The sequence below is a fragment of the Gymnogyps californianus genome, chromosome 15 (genome assembly GCF_018139145.2).
Source record: "Gymnogyps californianus isolate 813 chromosome 15, ASM1813914v2, whole genome shotgun sequence".
NCBI lineage: Eukaryota > Metazoa > Chordata > Aves > Accipitriformes > Cathartidae > Gymnogyps > Gymnogyps californianus.
In genome coordinates, this window is record NC_059485.1 from 18,918,462 (window position 1) to 18,940,437 (window position 21,976).

The window sequence follows — 21,976 nt, forward strand, 5'->3', positions numbered from 1 at the left end:
TCCCCAGCAGCTGAAGATGCCGAGGCACCCGATGAGGTTTATTAAAAGAGCTCCTTGTGCTAAAGCCAAGGTTTGCTGCTGACTTCAGGCCTGTGGGCAGCGTTTGGGCCCCTGAAAAGCAGCGCTCAGAGGTCAGATGAGACGTTTTCCAGCGGAAATCCTTGCTCTGCATCCACAGAACCCCACTCAGCAGAGACGCTGCTGACGAGAGACCCAGCCACGCGTGAGGCGTGCCTCAGGCCACGGGTTTTTCATCAGTCCACCCGCTCCCAGCCTGCCGGAGCCTCTCCCCGCCCAAGCCCCGACGAGCCGGGGCTGCTCCGGGGCTGCGAGGCCGCAGCTGCGGGGAAACGGCACCACCTCGCGGCTGCCGGGCCGGGCCGGGCCGGGCCGGGGCTACCGGCGGGGCCGCACCGGGCCTCGCCCCCGCCGCCACTGCTCGCCCCGGGGCCGCGGGTTTCCCGACCGGCGCCCGCGGCTGCTGCCGCTGCAGCCTCTGGGGATGGCTCGGGACACGCGTGTCCCTTTGCCTGCCGTGGGGAAGGGACACGCCGGCTGCCGTAGCAGTCACTGCGGAGCAAGGGGTGGCCACGGACAGGATTGTAAGGTGGGGTGGTGAAATTCTTCAGCCACCTGCACCGGCAGCCACGGCGGTGATGTGGCAATGGGAGCAGTAAAAAATGAACCGTAGCGTGGCTGGAAAGGGCCGGGCTCAGGGCTTGCAGCTCAGAAAGCTGCCGAGAGAGGGAAAGAGGCACAAAATCAATTCCTGACCCCCACTAACAGCTGCTTGCTAGGTCAGGGGACCTGCGGTTAAGCAGGACACACTCGTCGCATTCAGCATTGCCCAGGGCTTGTCTTCACCGTGGCAGTTAGCGTGAACAGGGACACGCCAGTCTCTTCATCATGGGGCAAGGGCAGCCGCAGGGGGATGACACAGAGCTGGAGACACACTAGAAGAGCAGGGCCTGAGGTGCCTGCAGAGCTGCAGCTTGCTGGGGGCGGAGAGGGTGTTTGAGGAGGCGTTGCACATCTTTCCTGGCCTCTGCGCCCTCCTCCGCAGCATCCCCCCAGCCCAAGGCTGGGAAGGGTGATGGTTGTGCTACAGCTGGCACTGGCGCGTAGCCTGGGCACAGCCTGCCACGGGTTCAGCATCCCTCCGGCCTCTCCCCGGCTCCATCTTCCTGGGGAAGCTGCAGGGCAGGCTGGCCCTCTGTCTGCCCCCAGTGCTCGGTCTTGGGCTGCTAAGCTACAGCTCCAGGCCTGAGCTGTGCGATGTTAATGTACAGCATCCTTGGGGTGGGCAGGGTTGAGGCAGGGAAAAATCCGAGTAACATCACTCTGCACTGGTGTTAGATGCTGTACATTGCAGTGATGTTGCGCCTTGTTTCTTTTTCCCAAGCCACGTTCATTGCACACCGACAATCCCTATCCCCAGTGGGATCTGGCTCTCATATCTGCTTATGCTCGAAACGTATTTATGCCAGTGGTGAAACGACTCATGTATAAATGAGACTCAAGCCCCAGATGCTCAGCTTTCCCCTGGGAGATGACAGGCGGAGGCAAAGGTGCGTGTCTGTCTGTGTTTCTGCCCGTGGCAATGTCGTGCTGATTTTATACAGGCTCGGAAGGGCACCCAGACCTGAAAACCTCACCGTAAGGTGGCAGAGAAGAGTTGTCATGGCACAGAGCAGTGCTACTAGTCCCCAGGAAAGGCCCCTCTGGGCTGCCCCTACACCCCCACGGTGCTCAAACCCCAGGCGCTGCCTGCACCTGGACCCCAGGGTGGGCAGGCAGCCTGCGAGGTCTCTGTTCTCCGGCCATACAGAGCGAGAGGAAGGACCCGAACGCACTGTGGGTGCACTGGGCCTGCAGGAAGGCTGGTGGTGAGCAGGAGGCTCAGGGCTAGAGCGGACAGACCCCCAAGGGCTGGTGAGCTGCAGGCGAGTCCCGAGCTGCTGGTGTGATGGAGCAGTGGCAGGATGCCTTGGGCAAAGCACACCCGATGAGGCAGGCTGTTTGTATCTCTCTGCATGCCCTGGGAAGACCACGTTTCGGTTCCTGGGGACAGCTGGGGTGACCTGCGCTCCAGAAGAAACCAGGTGTGGGGACAGGCTCTGAAAACAGCGTGGGAAGGGAGATCTGTCTGCCAGGAGACTGGCAGCCCGGCAAAGGAGGCAGGCGAGGCGCAGAGCATCCCTTTGAAGAGTAAATGGCACAGAAAGAAGGGAAACATGAGAATTACGGAATCACCCTGAAAACGACCTGGTGGCTAAAATGGGATCCTCTCTCACTGCACTAGGGCAGGGGCCTGCTGGGACCAGCCGAAGGAAGAGTTCTCCCTTCTGGCAGCAAACCTCTTCCTTCTCCAGTGACGAGATTAAAGAAGAACTCGGGGAAGATGGTAAATAGGGTGTCTTCCCTGCCTGCCCGGCAAGGTGGCAGGAGCCTGCCTGGGAACATGAACCTCCGCCTCTCGGAGCCTTTCGGACAGGCTGGGATGTCGAGGCAGCGAGGGGGCTGGAGCTGCCGACCCATTCTCCTTCCTGCGGCGGGGCTGGGGGGCTGTGGCCGTCCTGCTGCGGGTCTGGCAAGCGGCACAGCCTCGGGGCGCCTGGCCCTTGCACTGCCGTGCCTTCCTGCACCCAGCTCCGCTCCCCCCCGCCTTGTCCTACCCCGACTGCAGCTGAGCAGGAGGGCAGGGAGGCGACGCGAGCTGGAACTCTAACACGCGTCCCGTCTGCCCGGGTGGACCGGGGACTGAATTTCAGTCCGGCTCATCTCCTCCAGCGAGTCGGGTTTTGCTGAGCCCGCTTCCCCGCCGCTTGGCCCCACGCCTCCCCGCTTGCCCCGGGGCCGGGCCGCCGGCAGGGCCGGGCTGCGGCGGCACGGCGGGGCCAGCCCAGCAGAGGGCAAGCGAAGGCCGCGCATCGCCGCCGCGCCGGAGCCAGGGGATGCCGGCGGTGCTCGGAGCCCCGGCTGCGAGGGGTCCGGACCTCTGCGCAGGTCAAAAGCAAAGGCCAAGCGATTCCTCTGCAGGACTGGAGCGGCCGTGAGTGCGTGTCGCGGAGAGGGTGTGAGGGTTGCAGAGAGGGTGTGAGAGCTGGGGTCGTTCAGCCTGGAGGAGAGGAGGCTCCGGGGAGACCTTACCGCAGCCTTTCCACATATAAACGGGGGTTCTAAGAAAGATGGAGAGAGCCTTCTTACCAAGGCCTGTAGCGACAGGACAAGGGGCAGTGGTTTTAAACTGGCAGAGGGTAGGTTCAGATTGGACATAAGGAAGAAATTCTTTACTATGAGTGTGGTGAGACGCTGGAACAGGTTGCCCAGAGGAGTTATGGATGTCCCATCATCGGAAGTGTTCAAGGTCAGGTTGGATGGGGCTTTGAGCAACCTGATCTAATGAAAGATGTCCCTGCAGTGGGGTTGGACTAGATGATCTTTAAAGGTCCCTTCAACCCAAACCGTTCTGTGGTTCTGTGTCTGCCCCAGCTGACTCGGTGCCGGAGCCACAGCTTTTGCTCCAACAGCTTGTGGATGTCTGTGTCCTTCCAGCAATCCTTTGTTAAATGAGAAGCCTGGCTGGCACCAGACGTCGTGCCTTCACGTGGCACGAGGAGCAGGGATGGATGCCCACGCAGAACTGGAGCTTGCAGAGGGCAGAGCTTCCTGCAGACACCAGGGTGACGGACACCACACAGTGCACTCGCCTCCTCCTCCCAGCCCTCACAAATCTGTCCAGGAATGCAGTGAGCATTGGGTACCCAGTTCATGGTAACGTTGGCATGCCGAGGGACACCCAGCAGGGTCTCAGCAGTCTGATCCCTCCTACAGTGAGTGTTCCATCCCTGCTGATGTCCCCAGCATCCCCTGTTTGCCAAACCCAGATTCACATTTTTCCCTCAAGCTCTCCATCCTGCGAAGAGGGAATATGCAGGGAGCAGTGGAAATGGGGAACCAGGAAACAGCTTCTGCCCTTCTCAGCTGGGCTTTCACTGATGCGAGGCCTGTGGGCACCAGTCCCAGGACTTCCCCGTATGGTGGCCAGCACCTCTAACATCATGTTTGGGTTCTAGGACGGGGGAGTCCGACGAGTGTGAAAACAGCGGCACTGAGGTTGTGGTGACACAGTCCCTCAGCTCAGCACCAGCCTGGAGCAGCCAGGCCAGGCCAACTCAGCATCACGGCTCATGCTCATGGTAGCGCTTGTGCTGTCTGGTGAGGAAAAACGCCTGCAGGTCCATCCCTGGGACAACTCCTGCTTTGTGTCACCTCAGGATCTTCGAGCCATACCCCCTTTTGCCCCATTGCCTTGGTCATCCCAGCCTGTTCCAAGCCCCATGCACAAAGTCCCACACTATCCTGACAATCGCTGGCATCGCTCTGCCCCACGCTCCCATCTGGCCCCATGCACGACAAACGATGGCCTTGCACTTGCTTCTACTCTGGGATCTGCATCTGGGCTGCTGGGGCTTTGTGGCTTGGCCTCCTGGCTCTCCAAATGCACGAGTGTCCCCGAGAGAGACAGAGGGGCTACAGGACACCCGTGGCATCGGACTTATAGAGCCTTGAGGTTCCCCTGTCCGTGGCCTGGGTCTCCTCTGCCCTGTCACCTGGTGACTTTGCCCTTGTTTATCCACGTCCCTGCTGCTGGAGTAGGGGGAAAATGTGTTTTGTGCAACAAGGCTGAGAGCAGCAAACGGTGTTTTCCCCTGGGACTCAGGGCCAGCTGGGGTCTCCTCCTTCAGCAAGCATCTGCCAGCCGGCTGGGGAGAGCGCTTCTCCTGCAACCTGCTGCCCTGAAGCAACAGGATGTGGGTAACCAGGGGTCCCCCGGGAGCGGGACGATGCTGGGTGGGGGTCTTGAAGGTAACGGGTGAGCACCGTGCTGGCACCTTGCCCTTCTCCCCACCTCCGGTACCCTCCTCAGTCCTCGCATCCATTGCGAGGGCATCTACGGGAAGGATGTTCCCCAGGCCAAGCTTTGTGGAAGATGTGGGGGCTGCAGTGCTGTGAACACGACCCCAGTGAGCGAGGGGATCCAGGTCCACATTTTCTGCTCTCCTCCGCCGCCTCACACAAATGCTGATTAAATTAGTTTCACCTTTTTCCTGCCCCGCTCGCTTGCAGGTGGCCTGGGGATGGCGGGGGGGGGCAGACCCTCCTGGGGAAGCCCGGAGGCAGCTGTGCTGGGCAGCCTCTCGCAGTGGAAATGCCCCGTTTCTCTTCCCCCTCCGACCAAAAATCAGAGGCCAAGGCCGGCCCTGGTGCAGCAGCACGTGAAAAGCCCCCGCATCACGGGATGGAGCAGAGACTCCGTCCTCCTCCATAAGAGGAGGCTGCTCCCCGCCTGGTAAATCCCTCATTTCTTCTGCTTTGGGAAGCAGGGGGAGGATTATCGGCCGCCTTCCTTGCGGCACCGGCTGAGCCCTTGGCGTGCTGGGCTGCGGCTCCGGAGCCACCGGCGCGCCCGGGGTGATGGACCCGCTTCGGGCAAAACAAATTCCCGGGGTCACGGTGGGGCTGGCCGGGCGGCAGGTGGGAGCCCGCGGCCACCGGGACCCCCGCGACGGTGTCCCGACGGGGAGGGCTGTCCGCCGGTGGGGCGGCCCCTTCTTCCCCTCCCGGCCCGCTCCGCTCCCGGCCCCTTCCCGCTCCGCTCCCGGCGGGGCGGCCGCGGCGGCGGGAGGGCGGAGGCAGGGCTGGCAGCGCCGCGGCGGGCGGCGCACACACGCACACACACCTCCCTGCATGTGATTAAATGGCTCGAAATCTGCTTCTGATTTCCTCGGGGAGGTGACTTTTCCCTTCTTTTCAACCCGGGATTTATTGGAGCCTTTTTACTCCGCTTCCAGGCAGCGGTCGGGGCTCAGTTTCTCCACTTCTTGCTTTTCTTTTTTTTTTTTTTAATTTTTTTTTGTTGTTGTTTTTCTCTTTCCTCTCCTTTTTTCCCTTCCCTGCCGCCTCCCTCCCTCCCGCAGCCGGAGCAGCCGCGGGCGGTGCGGCGGAGCGGGCGGGAGCGCGGCCGGCTGCGGGCACGGCGCTGGGGACCCGCCCGCACCGCCGAGAGCAGCACTCCCGCTTTGCACTATTTCGCCTTATTTTGCTTTCTCTTTTTTCCTCCCCTTCCCTGGAAATTTGTTATTATTGCCTTTTTTTTTTCCTTCTCTCTTTTTTTTTTTTTTTTTTTTTTTGTGTGTGTGTGTGTTGCGATCAGCCAAGGGAAGGGGAGCTGCCCCCACGCCCCGCCGCCCGCCCTGCTGCTGCTGCTGCGGCGGCCCCGGCTCCTCTCGCCGCCTCGACCCCGGACCTGCTGCCCGGACCGACCCCGCTACCTGCCCGGCCGCGGTAAGCTGCTCCTCCAACTTCCCGGCGCTGGCGGCCCCGGCCGAGCAGCTCCCTGCTCTCCTCCCCACCGCTCCCTCCCTCGTTGCCTTTTATTCCTCCCTCTCCCTCCCCCCCCCACCCTCCCTTTATTTCCCTTTCCATCCTTTCACCGCCGAAAACGGGACCTCCCCGCGGCGGGGCCGGGGGTGCCGCCCGCCCGCAACCGGGCACGGCCGAGCCCCGCTCCCGGCCCCGGGCAGCTCCGGCCGCCGCTGCTCCGCGCTTTGTCCCGGCCCGGCTCGCTGCCACCGCCCCGGCAGAGCCGGCGGGGGGGGGACTCGGGGGTGCTCGGCGCTGTACGAAGCCTCGCGGTGTCGCAGCCGCCCCCCCGCCTTTGCCACGGAGCTGCCGGGGGGACCGGAGCCTCCCGAGGCGCTGAGCCCCGGCCCCACCTCGGGTGCGGGTGCAGGCAGCGGCGGGAGCCCTGCCAGGCTGCTGCCTGCGGTGCCAGCTCCGGCTGAGCGGGCACGGGGCACGCACGTGCTCTGCCCTGCCCGCAGCTCCTGCTGGAGGCCTTTATCCGCTGGGAAGGTCTTCTCCAGCACAAAGCCACTGGGCACCTTGGCAGGGTGGCTTCGCCCTTGCCACTGAGCTGGGCTTGGGGCCATCGCTGGTCCCTTCCCAGCACAGCTGCCTCGGAGAGACCCCTCTGCGGGGTGGCTCGGAGAGTGGGTTCCCTCTGGAAACAGGTCCTGCCCGATGTACTCGGCTGCGTTGCAGTCCTGGGGCCAGGCTGGGTGAGACCCCTCGGCACCCCCCAGCACCGTGCCCCAAACCGCAGCTGGGGTGAGGGCCGGCAGTTCTGGCCAGGGCATGGGCGAGCGGGTGGTGGCACAGGGAGAAGAGAAGCTGGGCTGCGTTTGGTGGGTTTGCTTTTGCTTTTCTGTCTCGGAGCTGCTGAACCCTCGTTTCTTCAAAACACTGTCCCTCTCACAGCTTCCCCGGCCCACTGGAGAGTGGGTGGATGGAAATACCTTTCTTGGGATAAGGAATAACTGGTGTGATGGGGGACGTGGCACTCGGCAGTCTGCTGCCTCGCTTGGCTCTTGCTGAGCAGGGTGGGTGAGGAAGGCCCCGTGGGCAGGACCAGGAGCTCCTCCGGCAGCACGGTGGTCCTGCTGGCTTGCCGCTCAGCCAGGCAGCACTTGTGCATGGATTCTCCTCTCTCGGGTGAGCTCACCCCGTGAACATACGGGACGTAAGCCAGGCTGAGCATCCCCACTTCCGTCCATGCAGTTTGTGTTGGACCTGTAGTTGGGCTGAGATGATACTGAGCATAGACCTGGATGTGCAAAGCCCGGATGGCTGGAAATGACACAGATCCTTCTTCCCCGGCCGAGTTTGCTGTTGCCTGCTCTCAATGCCAGGAGAGGCTGGAGCTCGCTGTAACCAGTGCAGCAGGGATGTGGCTTGAGCCACGCTCCAAAAACACCCTCCAAGGCGTTTGGATGGATGGAGGGCAACTTTTTTTTTTTTCTCTTTTTTTTTTTTCTGCAATATCCCATGTATAAAACAGAGGGAGCTGCTGTGCTTTTCTGACCACCTGGTTGGAGCAAGCTGGTGAGGGGACAGGAGGTTCAGCAGTCCAAGCACAGGGTGGGCTGCGGGGATCCCAACATCCTTTCCTCCTCTGCCTGCGCGTGGAAGGAGGAAGGCGAGGCGAGTCACTGCAGAGAAGAGGGCAGGTGTAATGCCGGGTTGGGAAGGAGCCGAGGTGAGTCTGCAGCCTGGGGAAGAAAGAAGCCAGGCCTAGGGATGCAGCCAAGCACGCTGTGGCCTGAAGCGAGGAGGCCACCAGAAATGCAAGCTGCTGGCAGTCTAGGCTGAGGAGCGTTGCTGCTGCTCCCTGGGCACCAGAACATGTCTTCAGCCTGGGCCGGCTGGAACAGAAGTCCCACCTTGGGTGGCAGCTGGTGGAGGTGTGGATCTGAGCAGGGTTTCCCAACCCTGAAGGAGGTGAGCATCGGCGCAGACCTGGGGGCACGTGCTGGGGTGGCTTCGTCTTCCTTCAGCAGGCAAGCAGCCCACCGTGCGGAGGGTGTCCGCGGCACCTCTGCCTCCTGTTCCCCCACCCTGTTAGTCAGGCCCTGCTCCATAAGGAAGCAATTATTTTGTGCCCCCACGAGCCCCTCCCTGAGCCTGCGCAGGACACTTGTGCTCGGTATGGAAACGCGACAGATTTTCCATATTCCGCTTTGCCCCGTGATGTTTAAAAACGTACGTGACGGCCTCTTCCAAATGCTGCAGACTTGGCTGGCACTCAAGCAATAACAGGCTGTGTGACACCAGGGGCATGAAATATCGTACCAATAGCGGGGGGGGGGGGGAATGAGATGTCAAAGTGCAGCGTGTTTCCGGCCCCGTTGTCGTGAGCCGTCCTCTACCCGATGTGAGAGATCTTTCAAAGCTGGCCAAATGTTGTCATCTCTGAATACCATTTTAAATATTCATCCAGACTATTTTCAACATCTGTGCCCGGCATGTTGTGAAAAGGCAACAAGGGACGTTATGGAAACCAGATCACTTTATTCCCATATGGAGTGGAAAGGAGTTGAAGCGATGAGGACTTCTGGGCTGGGACCGCGCGAGTCCCGTGCATCCGCTGGGAGCAGTGGGAGGAAAACCCTCTGCGTTCTGAGGGATGCTCCCGGGACCACAAGACGGAGCTGAGCGGGGTTGCAGGACTGTGCGAAGGGGTTCAGGGAGCTGGGGTGGAATTAAAGTTGGGTAAAGCAACAAGTCAAGCAGTAGTAGAGGTTAATAAATAGGGTAGCACCAAGGCAGCCATGCTTTCTGCTCCTGCAAGGCCAGGGGCTCCAGATGCCTCCTTGAGCTGCTGTTGCGTTGGGAGCACGAGGAGGAGATCTCCAGCTTGTGCTGGCTGGGGGATGCAACAGAGTGTTGCAGCAAAACAGATTCAGCTCCGCAGCATGTGGGTGATACCATGCTTAAATCTCCCCTCTCGGGAGCAGAACCACCTCTACCCAGGGCTGCCGGTGAGCAGAGCAGGCGTGGGAGACCCGGCAGGACGCCCGTGCTGGGTGTTAGTCCCTCCTTCCCGTGGTCAGCGTGGCTTATGAGTTACCAAAATGGGTGAGCAGGGATGCATCCAAGCATCCAGCCTTTGACAGCTCCATGCACATGGTTGAGTAGCCCGGGGACTGTTTGCTTCGTGGTGGACTTTTTTTTTTTTTTTTTTTTGGTTGTTTTCGATAACCTAGGAAATCTGGGCTCCGTTTCTGCCTTTTGTAACGTCAGGCTGCAACTAATTCAAGCCAGGCCAGATTCTGACCACAGGTATGCCAGTGTAAATTTGAATGGAGTCACTTACGTCTTGGTTTGGCCCGATCTGAATGGAGTTACTTCTGGCTGATGCCAAAGGGGCTGAGGTCAGAATCTGGCCCATCCTTTCCTGCGTGCAGTGTAATTTGTGTGCGTCTCCTGGCACTGCTGGGATATCGTATGGCTTGTGTAATTCTGGCTCCGGCCTGCCAGAGTGTATTGCAATATCTATCGCCGGGAGTGCCTGCTGCAGGAAGACGCTGCCTTGTAATTGCCCATGTAAGCTGTACATGCTTTGGGGAGCGGGGGCTGAAAGCCCGAGGGGCCGCGCAGAGTGGTTGGCTCTGTGGATGCGGGTCCATACGCGCTTGGAAGCTTCTGATATTTAAGTATCAGAAGAGAGGAGGGAGCTTGTAAAGAAAAGCGAGGCATCTCCTCGGTACCATTAGCTGCGTCCCAAGTGGGCACCGGTCGCTCCATTAGCGGCTGGGAAGGTGATGAGCACTGCTCACTGCGCCACGTCCCTCCGGCCTCTCCCCGCCGCACGCATTCCCTCCCGCCAGAAAGCTGAGCCGGGTCCCAGTGCCTTGGCTGCGTGGGGTTTTTCCTTTCATTTTAAATACTTCTCGGTTGTGTTTTTTTGTCCCAGCGACACATGGAATGATTTATCTGTGGCCGGAGCACAGTTTGGTCCTGATGCATTCTGCTTGTTGGCTGGGGGGATGAAGCATCTTCCAGCTGGCATCGGTGCAGTGGGTGAGGGACTGGTGCCCGTGCAGGGGAGGGAGGCGGCGGGGACCCAGGGACCCCGGCAGCTCCCTGAGATGGGTCCCATTCATGGGGCTGGGGCAGATCTGCAGTGGGTCGCTCCCGCAGCACGTTTGGCAAGGGAGAGGGGATGCCCTCATTAGAAAGGGCCCGCAACGAGGTGGGAATATGCGAGGTCTGGTAGCAGATACGTCCTGGTTAAGGGACACGCTCTGGTCGTTGTGCCTGGTTACAGCTTCTCTGAGCACATCATTCCTCTTCTGCTTCGGGTCCCCTCCTGTCCCCCCAGTGCCCTCCTGCTCAGAGGGCACCTGAGCTGCTGGCGGGCTTTACTGAGGATGGCACAGCTCAGGGATGAGCGGTCCTCACGGATCGGCCCTATCCGAGTACTTTGGATCTAGTTGCTGGATCCCCTCAAGTACTCGGGTCCTTTGGTCCTTGCCAAAGGGTTTCTCTGCCCGCTGCTCCATGGCTGTGCCACGCCATGAGGAGCCTTTTGGTGCCCCATGCGGGTGGCTGGCTCTGTCCCTGCCCCGTGCTGGCACCCAGGACCTCGTCCCTGTGCACAGGGTGATGCAGCACTTTGTGGGGACCAGGCATCCCCATCTCAACCAGTTCCAAGTAAGGCCACGTGCTTTCCTTGGGTGATGCGAGCACCTCATGCACCATGCTGCCCTGGCCCAGAGAAGAAACCCAGCCTGCTGTACTGTGCCAGTGGCATCAGAGAGGACCCGGGGGAGCAGTGCAGGTCCCTGGCAGGAGGGAAGCACCATTTCCCTGCCATTCCTCAGGGCTTTCCCCTTCCCCTCCCAGGCAGTGCTGGCTGCTCGACTTTAGCCATCGCCTGCCCTCTAAAGCCGCATTTTTCAGTGGCAGGGCTGCAGCGGATGGCAGAGCACCGCTCGAGCCACTCATGCCTTCCCCCTCTGCTTTAGAGAAGACTGCTCCCGTGCTGCGAAGGTCCTGGGATCAAATCTGGCTAATAACCCCCTTCCCTCCCCGCCCCGTGTTGTTCCACTTAATCCTGTAATTACGTCTGCAAAGCTGCCGCTGCCCCTGGTCTGCTGGGTGGTGACCCTGGGCCTGCTGTAGGCACCAGCATCCGTATTTGGGGAATTTTGCTCTCTTTGCCATGGCTCACCTGCTGCACTTGCCTTGTGCATTCCATTTTGGGGACCAAGCACCCACCCGATGGGTCGGCATCGGGAGACCCGGAGCTCCGGGCGTGCATCTGCATCTGGCATCGCTCTTGGCAGCGCTGCCTCCTGGGAAGGCAATGGGAAGGGGAACCCACGGTGGGCTGGAGCATCGCCCCGACAAGCCTCCTACAAGGCAGGGAAATGCCGCCGGTCGCCTTGGGAAGCATGCTGCTGTAAGGAGAAGGGGTGTGGAGGCGTTGGATGCGGTAGCTAATTTTTTTTAAAGCACTTCTGAAGCGCTACGACGGCGTGACTTCCTTCCAAACCGCATGGCTGTTAGCATTCCCCGAGCGGAGGAGTGAGGAAATCGCCCACCTCAAAAATGCAGCCGCTTCTGGGGAGGAGCCGGGAGGGCAGCCGCTTCCTCGGGAAGGGTGAGCCCCGCCGCCGTGTCCCCCCAGCCCCGCGGGTGCTGCTGCTGGCCAGGAGCTGGCGGCCACCCGAGAGCCTCGCTGGGGACGCCTTTGGGATGCTGTCCCTGGGAGATGCACCCCATCGCTTATGTCCCTCCTCATGCCGGATCCAGGCGGGTGCTGGGCTGGATTCGGCGCCGAGGGGCTCGTCCCATTTCTTCCTGCTTAGTCAGCAGCGTCTCCGTTTGATCTGAACCGGGAGCAGCAAAGATGGGAAGTAGAAAGGGGGGGCAGATGGGGGGCCGGGGAGAGAAATACCCACTCCCAGGCCTCTCTGGCAGCTTGCTGGCAGTCCCGGGGTCATGCTGAATATGCATAAAAGGGAGCAGATTGCAGCTTGCCCTCCTCTCCAATACGGAGGTGAGGCCCACGGAGACCACCGGCCCCGGCTCTCTTTCAGCGGGATAATGGGGTGAGCCGAGCGCGGAGCGTGCGTGCCTGTGTGTGGTCTCGCAGATGATAATGATTTCCATTCATGCCCTGCCTCCGCAGCGCCGATGCGCCACTGGGCGAGCGTTGGCTCCCCAGTGGCTGCTCCCTGGCAGGAGCAGGGCCCCCAAAAGTTGGGCACCGAATCTCTGGGGCTTCTGCCTTGGTATGGCTGGTGGGAGCGACAGAGCTTCCCATCGGGGTGGGGAGGACGGGCAGGAGATGCTCGTGCCCCCCATGTGCCCCAAAAGTAGCGGTAACCCCGGCCTGGGTCCTAGACCTGCTGCCCCAGCTCTGCTTATAACACCTTCGCCTCTGGGCTCTCCCCTTGCCACCACTGGGTGCTGGTGCTGTCTCTCTCCTCTGGGCAGGGGTTTCCCCATACCTTTGTGTCTTACTGAGCAGAGAATTAAAAGGCCTTTGCAGGTGGCATGCTTGAGCATGGCCCTAATCCTGTCCCCTTGCTGCCACGTAGCAGAGAGGAGGTGGTGGGTGGAGGAGACTCCTCCTTGGCAGAGTTTAGTGGGTGCCTTGTTTGATACACCCTGAGTCCCCCTGGAGTGGATGGCTGCAGCTGCTGAGGCATCCCCGGGGGGTTCTCCTCTCTCCTCCCAGCGCAGAGGTCTTCCCACGAGGTTGTCCCCGTGCTACGTGCTGCCCCGGGGCTGGTGGGATGGGAGGTGGTGGTGGCCGCACCCGCCTGGGTCCCCCTCTGTAGGGTGTGTGGTGGGATGGGGATGATGGGAGCTGGCAGCATCACGGGACTGAAGGGGCTGTGCTGGCCTCCGCAGGTATGTGCGTGGCCAGGTCTCGCCGGGCATTGCAGCGGGGTCCGTCAGCATTTCCCAGCGCACTGTGCTGGGTGTGCGTACAGGAGCAGGGCTCTGCCTGGGGGCTGGCAGGGGCTCTGGCTCGCTGCTCGGCACCAGGCAGGTGCTGGGGATGGTCCCGTCAGGATTGCGTTGGGGGGGGGTTAACCAGGCGCTGTCTTTGCTCAACAGTTCCTGGACAGGCAGGTGCTGGGGAGCTTGCAGCAGCCGTGGCTTTGCCTCCTGCCCAGGAGGCAGAGGGGGATGCTCTTCACCGCCTGGTGCTTGTGGCACAGTGCTTCCTCCGCTGTGGTGACTGCTACGTCCCTGCTGCTCCCCTCTCTACTCCTGTAGCCCTTGCCGGCATGCCACACTCCTCGAGTAGGGGGTTCTCGGTGCTCCAGGGACAGCATCCCTTGTCTTGCTGCCTGCCGGCTGCCCAGCCACCGAGCCATGGGCTGACATGTCCCCGAAAGGCTCTGCAGCACTGTCGGATAGCGGGGGATGTGCTGCTGGGGCGATGAAGAGACCACCAAGGGAGCTCCTGATTTTTCAGCAGTAAGCATCTCCTTTTCCATCAGCAGAGGATTAAGCAGTGAGGAAACAGCACGGAGGGGGCAGGGCCAGGATTTGTCCTGGGGGAGATGTCCAGGGATGGGCTGAGACCCCTGTCCCCGCTCCCCCCTCGGTGGGCACAGGCACTGGCTGCCCGGCTGAGCATGGCTGGGAAGGGAGGAGCTTCCCCCCGTTAGCGGTTTGGCAGCCCGGAGAGAGGCAGCTTCCTTCCACAGCCACGGCTCCTTTTTGGTTTTTTTTTGCAAAAGGATAAAAAACAAAGAAAAAAATCCCAGATCATTTGAAACGGGCTGTCCCCTGCCAGCCTCCTTCGGCCGGAGGGGGCAGCTGGACAGGCAGGAGCGGTGTTGGGGGCTGTAGATGGGGAGCAGAGCATCTGCTGTGCTGGGTCGTGCTGCCGGCACAGGGCTTCGTTCCTGAGAGTGAAGCGCAAAACCCAAGTCATCCTGTAAGGATTTGCTAGTGGGAGAGGGGACGATGCGGGGATCCCCTCCGCCTGCCCTGGCTGTGGCATGGGCTGGTAGAGGCCAGAGAACCCGGCTTGGTGGCTGGGGCGGGCAGCGCTCAGAACAGTTCCTGATGCCATCGGCCCAGCTGGGCAGCTCGGGGGTCTACCCCCAGCTGCAGCACTCGGGGCCGTTCTCCGGTGAATGTGTGAGCTGTGGCCGCTCGCATGATGCTGAGGATGGGGCATGGCCCATCTGCAACTTGTAGGATGTTCCTGCTGCAGCCAGAGCCGGCGAGAGGGGATGTGACCTCCAGTCCCTCTTCCACCCTCTAAGCCAGTGGCATGGGAGATGGGCCATGTCCCCTGGGAGTCACCCAGCATCCCCTGGCCCTGTGCTGCGGCTGCCGGGAGAGGAGCCCAGCCAAGCCCTGCATTTGGTCCTTGCCTTTCCCTCCATTAACAGACAGGCCAGACCCAGACCTGGGTTTCTTGGGGGTGAGGCCAGAATAACCTCCTTTTGCCAGTGGGAATACTCGGGTAGTGCGGTGGTGGGATTTGGAGGGGATCCAGCCCCTGGCTTGGAGAAGCCACCGTGCCCATGGCCAGCAGCATGCTGCTGGGGCTGTGGCACGGCAGGGAAAGCAGTGCTGGACCCAGGAGCCCCGGGGCTTCATCCTGGCGAGCTCCTGCCTGTTGCAAAACATCCCCGCAAGGTGTTTTTGCTGCTGCTCCTTTCTCCTGCACTGGCGGGAGCTGTTTTGGGCTGCGGTTGGGTAACTTGGGGTTTGCAGCTACTGTCGCAGCTGAAAGGTCTCCCCAGCTCTTCCCTGCCACTGTCCTTGGCAGCCGTGCAGTGACAGGGGTCTCCAAACTGTGCACAACAGCCGGGGCCGCCGGCAGGCATGAACGTTCCTGTCACCCCCAAGACAGTTTGTAAGAGGCCGGGGAAAGGCTGGACCCTGATTTCAACCTCCTCCTTCCAAAGCTCAGCTCCTTTTGCCATTTCCCGCGGTATTTCATTCCTGCTGATGAGCGGCGAGGGATTGTGTGGATAAGGCAGTGCAAAGTAATCGCCTCCCTGCCCTGCTCCCAGGATGCTGCATCAGTAGATGTGGGGTGGGAAGGCGGGCACAGGTCGAGGGCCAGACATGGGGATGTTCCCCATCCCTTACCAGCCTCCCCGCAAGGGCAGTGCCGGGGGCTGCCAGTGCCATTCACTCTTTTTGCTCTCACCCCAGGAAGGAGCCACTTCCCTCAGCCCCGGAGGATGGAGGTCCTGCAGCTCCTGCGCCTGCTCCTCACCACCGCCATGCTGGGCCTCTCTCAGACGGTGAACCCCTTCGTGGCCCAGCAGACGCCCCCAGACCCTTGCTACGACGAGAGCGGCGCTCCTCGCCGCTGCATCCCTGAATTCGTCAACGCAGCCTTTGGGAAGGAGGTTCAAGCCTCCAGCACGTGTGGGAAGCCCCCGACGCGGCACTGCAATGCCTCGGACCCCCGCCGAGCCCACCCGCCCGCCTACCTGACCGACCTCAACACCGCCTCCAATATGACGTGTTGGCGCTCGGAGACCCTCCACCACTCGCCCCAGAACGTCACCCTCACCCTCTCCCTCGGCAAGAAGTTCGAGGTGGTCTATGTCAGCCTCCAGTTCTGCTCGCCCCGGCCCGAGTCCACCGCCATCCTCAAGTCCATGGACTACGGCAAGACCTGGATGCCGTACCAGTACTACTCCTCCCAGTGCCGTAAGATCTACGGCAAGCCCAGCAAAGCCACCGTCACCAAGCAGAACGAGCAGGAGGCCCTCTGCACCGATGGCCTCACCGACCTCTACCCCCTCACCGGCGGGCTCATCGCCTTCAGCACCCTTGACGGGCGACCCTCCGCCCAGGACTTCGACAGCAGCCCCGTGCTCCAGGACTGGGTGACCGCCACCGACATCCGCGTGGTCTTCAGCCGCCCGCATCTCTTCCGTGACCTGGGCGGCCGGGATGCCGGTGAGGAGGAGGGGGGCACCGGCTCGACCCCCTATTACTACGCGGTGGGGGAGCTGCAGGTCGGCGGGCGCTGCAAGTGCAACGGGCACGCGGCACGCTGCGTGAAGGACAAGGAGCAGAAGCTGGTGTGCGACTGCAAGCACAACACAGAGGGTCCTGAGTGTGACCGCTGCAAGCCCTTCCACTACGACCGGCCCTGGCAGCGGGCCAGTGCCCGCGAGGCCAACGAGTGTCTGGGTAAGTGATGTTTAAATTTTTTTTTTTTTTATCCCCCCCCCGCCCAGGCTGAAACCCTAAAATGGGGTATTGGGGGAGGAATTGATGGGTGCTGAGCCAAAGTGATGGAGCATGCTTGTCCAGAGATGCTGGGGAGCTGGGAAAGGCTCAAGCATCTGCAGGTGCCCCCGCAGAGGTGCGGCAGTTTGGCCATGAGCCGAAGCACCGAAACCTTCTGAAAAATCACCAGTGTCTTCCAGCTAGTCAGCAAACCTCGGTGTGGGATGCGGGATGCCCGGCTGGGGGTGTTTCCCTGGGGCAGCAAACCAGCTGTCCTTGGGCCGGGAGGGGGAATCATGGCGGTCCCCTGCGAGATGTGCTTTGGGGCAGGGAGCAGGCAGCAAAACCTGGCAGAGATTAAGGAAATACTTGAGATACCCCGATTCAACATTTTATCATTCGCGTTCGGTCTGGCATGGTGCTTTGCGTGGTGGTTTTAGCTTGTCTGTCCTTGCGAAGGTTTCCATAAATTAAAAATATTGTCATCGAAATGAAACATTGCCAAAACATCAAACCGGCATTGCTTGGCTGTCCCACTTGTGAATGTTTGTGGGATTTTGGTGGAGGTTTTTGCCTTTTGTCCTGATTTGGGATGGGGTTGGGGGATGCCAGAGCCCTGTGAAGGTCTGGGAGAGGGAGGAAGAGCCTCTCGCTCCTCCTGGACCGGAGCCCGGGTCCCAGGGGGTGGCGGGAGGATGGAGACAAGGGAAAGCCATACCATTAATCAGCCCATGAAAGGCTCAGTGGATGTGCCAGAGGTCAGAGGGACTTGTTAGTATTTGTGATCGATGTCTTGTTGAGATCCCAGCTGTTGGGTTAAATATATGTATATTACAGCAGATTTCTTCTAAGAATGGCTAAAAAGGCAGTAAATTCAAAGCAAGTGGTGGAGCCGATGCTTTAAACCACCTCACACCCTATGGGAATGTGTCAGCCCTTGCGTTTTCCCACTTGTCTCAGAAAGATGAGTTTCGGAGCAAAGCTCAGAAAAAAACCCCTCAACTCTGCACCCTGCCCACGGCTGCTGCCTCCAGCTGCCGGCAGGTCGGGCAGGGGAGGGCTCCGGCTGGTGGGTGAACCCATGGAAACCCCCTGGGACAAAAGGAGGACCCCAACCCGATGGCTGCCTCCCTTGTGGCACCCCACGCCGCATCTGCCTCGCCGCTGAATCCTCCAGTAAAGTAATGTGACGGCAGCGGAGGTGGCTCTGTCGGCACAAAAAGGGTTAAACCGGAGGAGGCTCATTTTGGGGGAGCATCTGCAGATCTCCTGTCCGTCTGTCCATCTTGTCCATCGCAGGGTGAGGGTCCCGCTCCACAGGGCTGTGCTCCTGAGCATCCCTGCTCCCGGCTGCGTCACCCTTTTGGCAGATGGGGCTGAAAAGATAAACCAGGGAGAGCAGAGGAGGAGGGGGTGCAGCGCGGTCCCTTCAAGCTCTCCCCTGACAAGCCCCGCGCACAAAGACCCTTCCCCGAGCTGCGTGTGAAAGTAGTTTTTCCTGTTGATTCGCTCCCCTTCTTTCTCCCTTTCCCCTCTCGGGCTTTGTGCCCTCTCTGAAGGGACCTGAAAGAGCTTCTCCGTCACCCGCCTCCGAAGGGCTTAGCGGCTGAAAGCTGGATTAGCTCCCCGAGCCTTCCCCTCTGTGCCTTTCAACAATGACATCTCCCCAGCCAGCACGAACAGACGCAGCAATTAGCACCAATTAAAAGGAGAGGCCGCCCGGGAAGTTCCCTTTGCTCAGCCTGGGAGCTGCGGGGTTTCGGACTCTGTCCTGTGGCCGAGCATCGGTGATGCTGGCTCATGGTGGTGGATGTTCGCGCATGGCTGGGGAGGGGTGAGGAGGAGGAGGAGAGTGGATGGACGCAGGAGCTCGGCAGCCCAGTGCCAGCTGAGGGGCAGGGTTGGGGTGCTGCAGCACCCTGAAAGTGGATCCGGATGAAGCCACGGGGCTGGTACAGCTTCAGGTCGTGTTGGGATGTCACCTCTTGGCTCTGCTCCCCAGCGCCCTGCATGGGCGTTTGTCCCCCTCTGGTGCACAGGAGTCTTTGCCTGCTCCGGCATGGGACAAATTGACGTCCTGCGCCATGTCACGGTGCTGGGACATCCATCCACGCGGCTGGAGGTGAGGACAAACTTTTCTTATTTCACAAGAATTTCTGCCTCTGGCTGGTGCGGGGAAACACAGAGGTGACACAGCTCAGCGACGCCTGAGGTCTGAGCATCGGCACGGGGCGTGACCCCACCACGGCTGCCGTAGGGTGGCTGTGGCGTTTGCGGGGGCATCGCCATGCTGCGGTGTTATAAGGGTCAGCGTGACTTTGGCAAGCAGGCAAGTTTGGGGCTGTCGCAGCCAGGACGGCGACAGTGGATTTGCCACGCTGCTGGCTTGGCAAGAGGGCACGGTGCCAGCTCCGTGCCGCAGGGTGCATGGCCCCGTGCCTGGTGGTTAGAGCGCGGTGCCAGCAGTCCACAGGCACAGGGGGCTCTCCCGATACCCCAAAAAGGGCTGCGTGTCCCTCAGGGAGCTTGCCCTGCCAATATTGGGATGCTCTGTGTACCCTCTGCTGTGCCCTGCCTGAAACAGGGGAAAGAGAAGGGCAGGAAAGAGAGAGACGTGTCCCCACCCATGTGTCCCCCCAGCTTTTAGCCCGGGTCAGACTCAGTGAAGGATAATCCTGGCAGAGTGGCCGGCGGGAGCAGGATCACTGAAATCCCGAGCCCCCCCCCATGCGATGCATCAGCTTTATCCTTGCAGATTCGCGCCTCCTCCTTCCCACTGCCGTTGCCAGTCCCTGCCTGTATATGTGGAGCTGCTCAGGGCAGGCCAGTCACCCCCACGGCAGGCCGTCCCCAAAACACCCGGCCTGGGGAAGGCGGGGAAGCGGATTAGCACAAGGCAGCCACTGGAAGTAATTGATGCACTCGCTGGTAATGCGGGAGCTCTTGTTCCCTTTGTGGCCGTCGCGGCGGGAGCGCTCCCCGGAGCACCGGGATAATGCACGGGGCTTGCTTTGATCCGGGGGGCTTGGCGGGGAAGCGGCTGCGCTCTCCTGGGAAGACCTCGCTGGCTGCTGCTCCCTCCGCTTCAGGCTGGGGGGCTGTGGTGATTGATCCGGGATGCCAGTGCCTGAAAACACCGATCCCCGGAGCGGTGATGGGATTTAGAGGATCCCATGTGCTTCCCCCTTGTCCTCTGCCCCTTCCTGTACATGTTTGCTTTCTTTTTCTCTCTTGGTGTTTCCCATGCAAAAATTATCCCAGAAATCCCCCAGTGAGCTGACCTGGGCTGTTTTACGCCGTGGAGCAGGATCCGTGCTGCCGGTGGCCTGATGGCAGTCGCATCTGCAGCCCCTTCCCTTGCCGCATCCCCTGCAGTGGGGTGCTTCTCGCCCTCTCCCCAGCAGATGTGCTGGAAACCAGTGGGGTCCCAGCAGCGCCGGCCACGGTCCTTCCCCGGGGAGAGCAGGGGGGAGTGGTTCGGGGTAGGTGACGGCTTTCAGAGGTGGGCAAGCGGGCAGCATCCCCCTGCCACCCCTGCCTGGGCACCTGTTCCTCATGGGGTGCAGCATCCCAGTGGATCTAGGGTGCAGGGGGGAGGCAGCCACTGTGGTGGAGGGGATTAACACTTGTCTGACCATCCCGAGTCCTGCTTCTCCTGGGATGGGGCTGGAGTGGCTCAGCCTTGTCCCTCGCACCCCTGATCTCATCTTGCAGCCCCCTGGGGAGGGCTCTCCGCTTCTGCTTCTCTTCTTGCTTCTTGGTAGTAGAGGTTTGAGCTCCGGCCCCTCTCTCCGAACACCTTCCCCATGATGGAGGGGCAGTGCGGATGGGAGGGAAGGGGCTTCTCTGGTCTCGGCTCCCGTCCCCGGGGCGGAGGTGCAGCCCCATCCTGCCCCGCCATCCTGGCCGGGCTCTCCTCCAGCCAAAGCAGGGGCGTAGCTCGAATCCGCTGCGGGTTGGCAGACAGCGGCCGGTCTAGGGTTTCGCTGAGCCGGCTGCCTTCGCTAATTATTCCCAGGGAACTTGTAGGGGCGGCAAGCCCCGCTCCTGCCCTGCGGGCTCCATCGCCTGCCACGTGTGTGCCTCGGTGCACGACACTGCCCGTCCTGTGCCGGGGTCCCTGCCCCAAACCCCCTTGTGCCGTTGCCCTGGGCTCCTCCATCCGCAGCAGCCCGGAGGAGAAGAGGTTGTGGGGCGGCCAGGGCCTGGGCAGGGGTTCAAACACCATCAAAAGAGGGACAGAAGGTTACTCCATTGCAAGGTGTCGACGTTTAATTAGTCTATTATTGCAAATTATTAGATCTTGTGATTGTTTAATTGATCATATGATTGTTTAATTGGGCATACTGTACGAGGGCGGAAGCGAGCTACCACGTAATTAGCCCCAAACTGTGCAATTAAATTCTTATTAATACCCCAAACAGCAGGGAACATTCAAGCCTTTAATTAGTGATTAACGGGAGACAGACAGAGCTTGCAACCAAGTCGGCGCTGAGGAACAGTGCAAGTATTTAGCCGGGTAAGAGGGGGACCCGTCTGCCCCGATTAGCGCCGGATGGCTGCGCCGGGGGGTGAGGGGACGGTCACGCGTGCTGGTGTGACCCTGTCCCCGAGCAGGGGACAGCCACCCATCCCAGTGTGGCCAAGCCCAGCCAGGTCCCCATGTTGGCTGGCCGAGATTGTGCCAAAATCCTGGCTTGGCTCCTGCTAAGCCGGCAGCAGTTTGCTGACACCCAACCCGGGCTGGGAGCAACAACCCAGAGCGGGCAGCATCGCTGCCTGCAGGCAGAGGGGACGATGCTGAGCAGCAAGAGGAGGTTTCTCCCCAAAAGCTGGCTCCTGGGAGGATCTGCAGCATGTTCCCAGGGAAAGGTGGCCCTGGGGCTGACGGGGACGTGCCAGCCGGGAGGGCCCCCAGCCCACAGCAAGGTCGGTGATGCTGCAAAAAGGCCTCGGCCGGTTACTCTCTCACCAATTAAACTGGAGGCAGAGAGGGACCTGCGGCGAATCATTTACCTGACCTTTCTCCTCCGCTGCCCATCGCCTCCCCTTTGGGCTTCCGTCCCCTCTCCTTCCCCAGAGGATGCCGGGGGCTCGCAGGGGCAGCCCCGAGCATTCCCAGCAGGACAGCAAAGCGGCCTTTTGGGGTGACCCAACTGGCCTTTCAGTGATGCAAGGGAATAATGAGGTGCCTCTACCTGCCAAAAATTGGTCCTTTACTGCAGTTATGTGCAGCTGCCTCGGTTCAGCGGCGTGAGCCACCTCGGCTTGTCCCTGTCCCGTCATCTGCTGAATGCAAGAGCAGCCTGGATGTCGGGGTACTTCACCGCATCTCTCCTGGCCCTGGCAAAGCCTGGCTGAGTGTCGGCATCCCCGGCACAGCAGCATCCCT

General features: G+C 61.0%; 1 protein-coding gene across 1 annotated transcript in view; it reads left to right on the top strand.

Annotated features, from left to right (window-relative positions):
* Positions 1-11,628: 11,628 nt before the first annotated feature.
* The window catches only part of NTN3 (netrin 3), a 28,236-nt gene continuing 17,888 nt past the window's right edge, over positions 11,629-21,976 (top strand). The window contains exons 1-2 of the mRNA XM_050906153.1: positions 11,629-11,732; positions 15,554-16,545. Of these exons, the coding sequence (XP_050762110.1) occupies positions 11,629-11,732; positions 15,554-16,545 (1,096 nt within the window). The remainder of the gene's footprint in view (positions 11,733-15,553; positions 16,546-21,976) is intronic.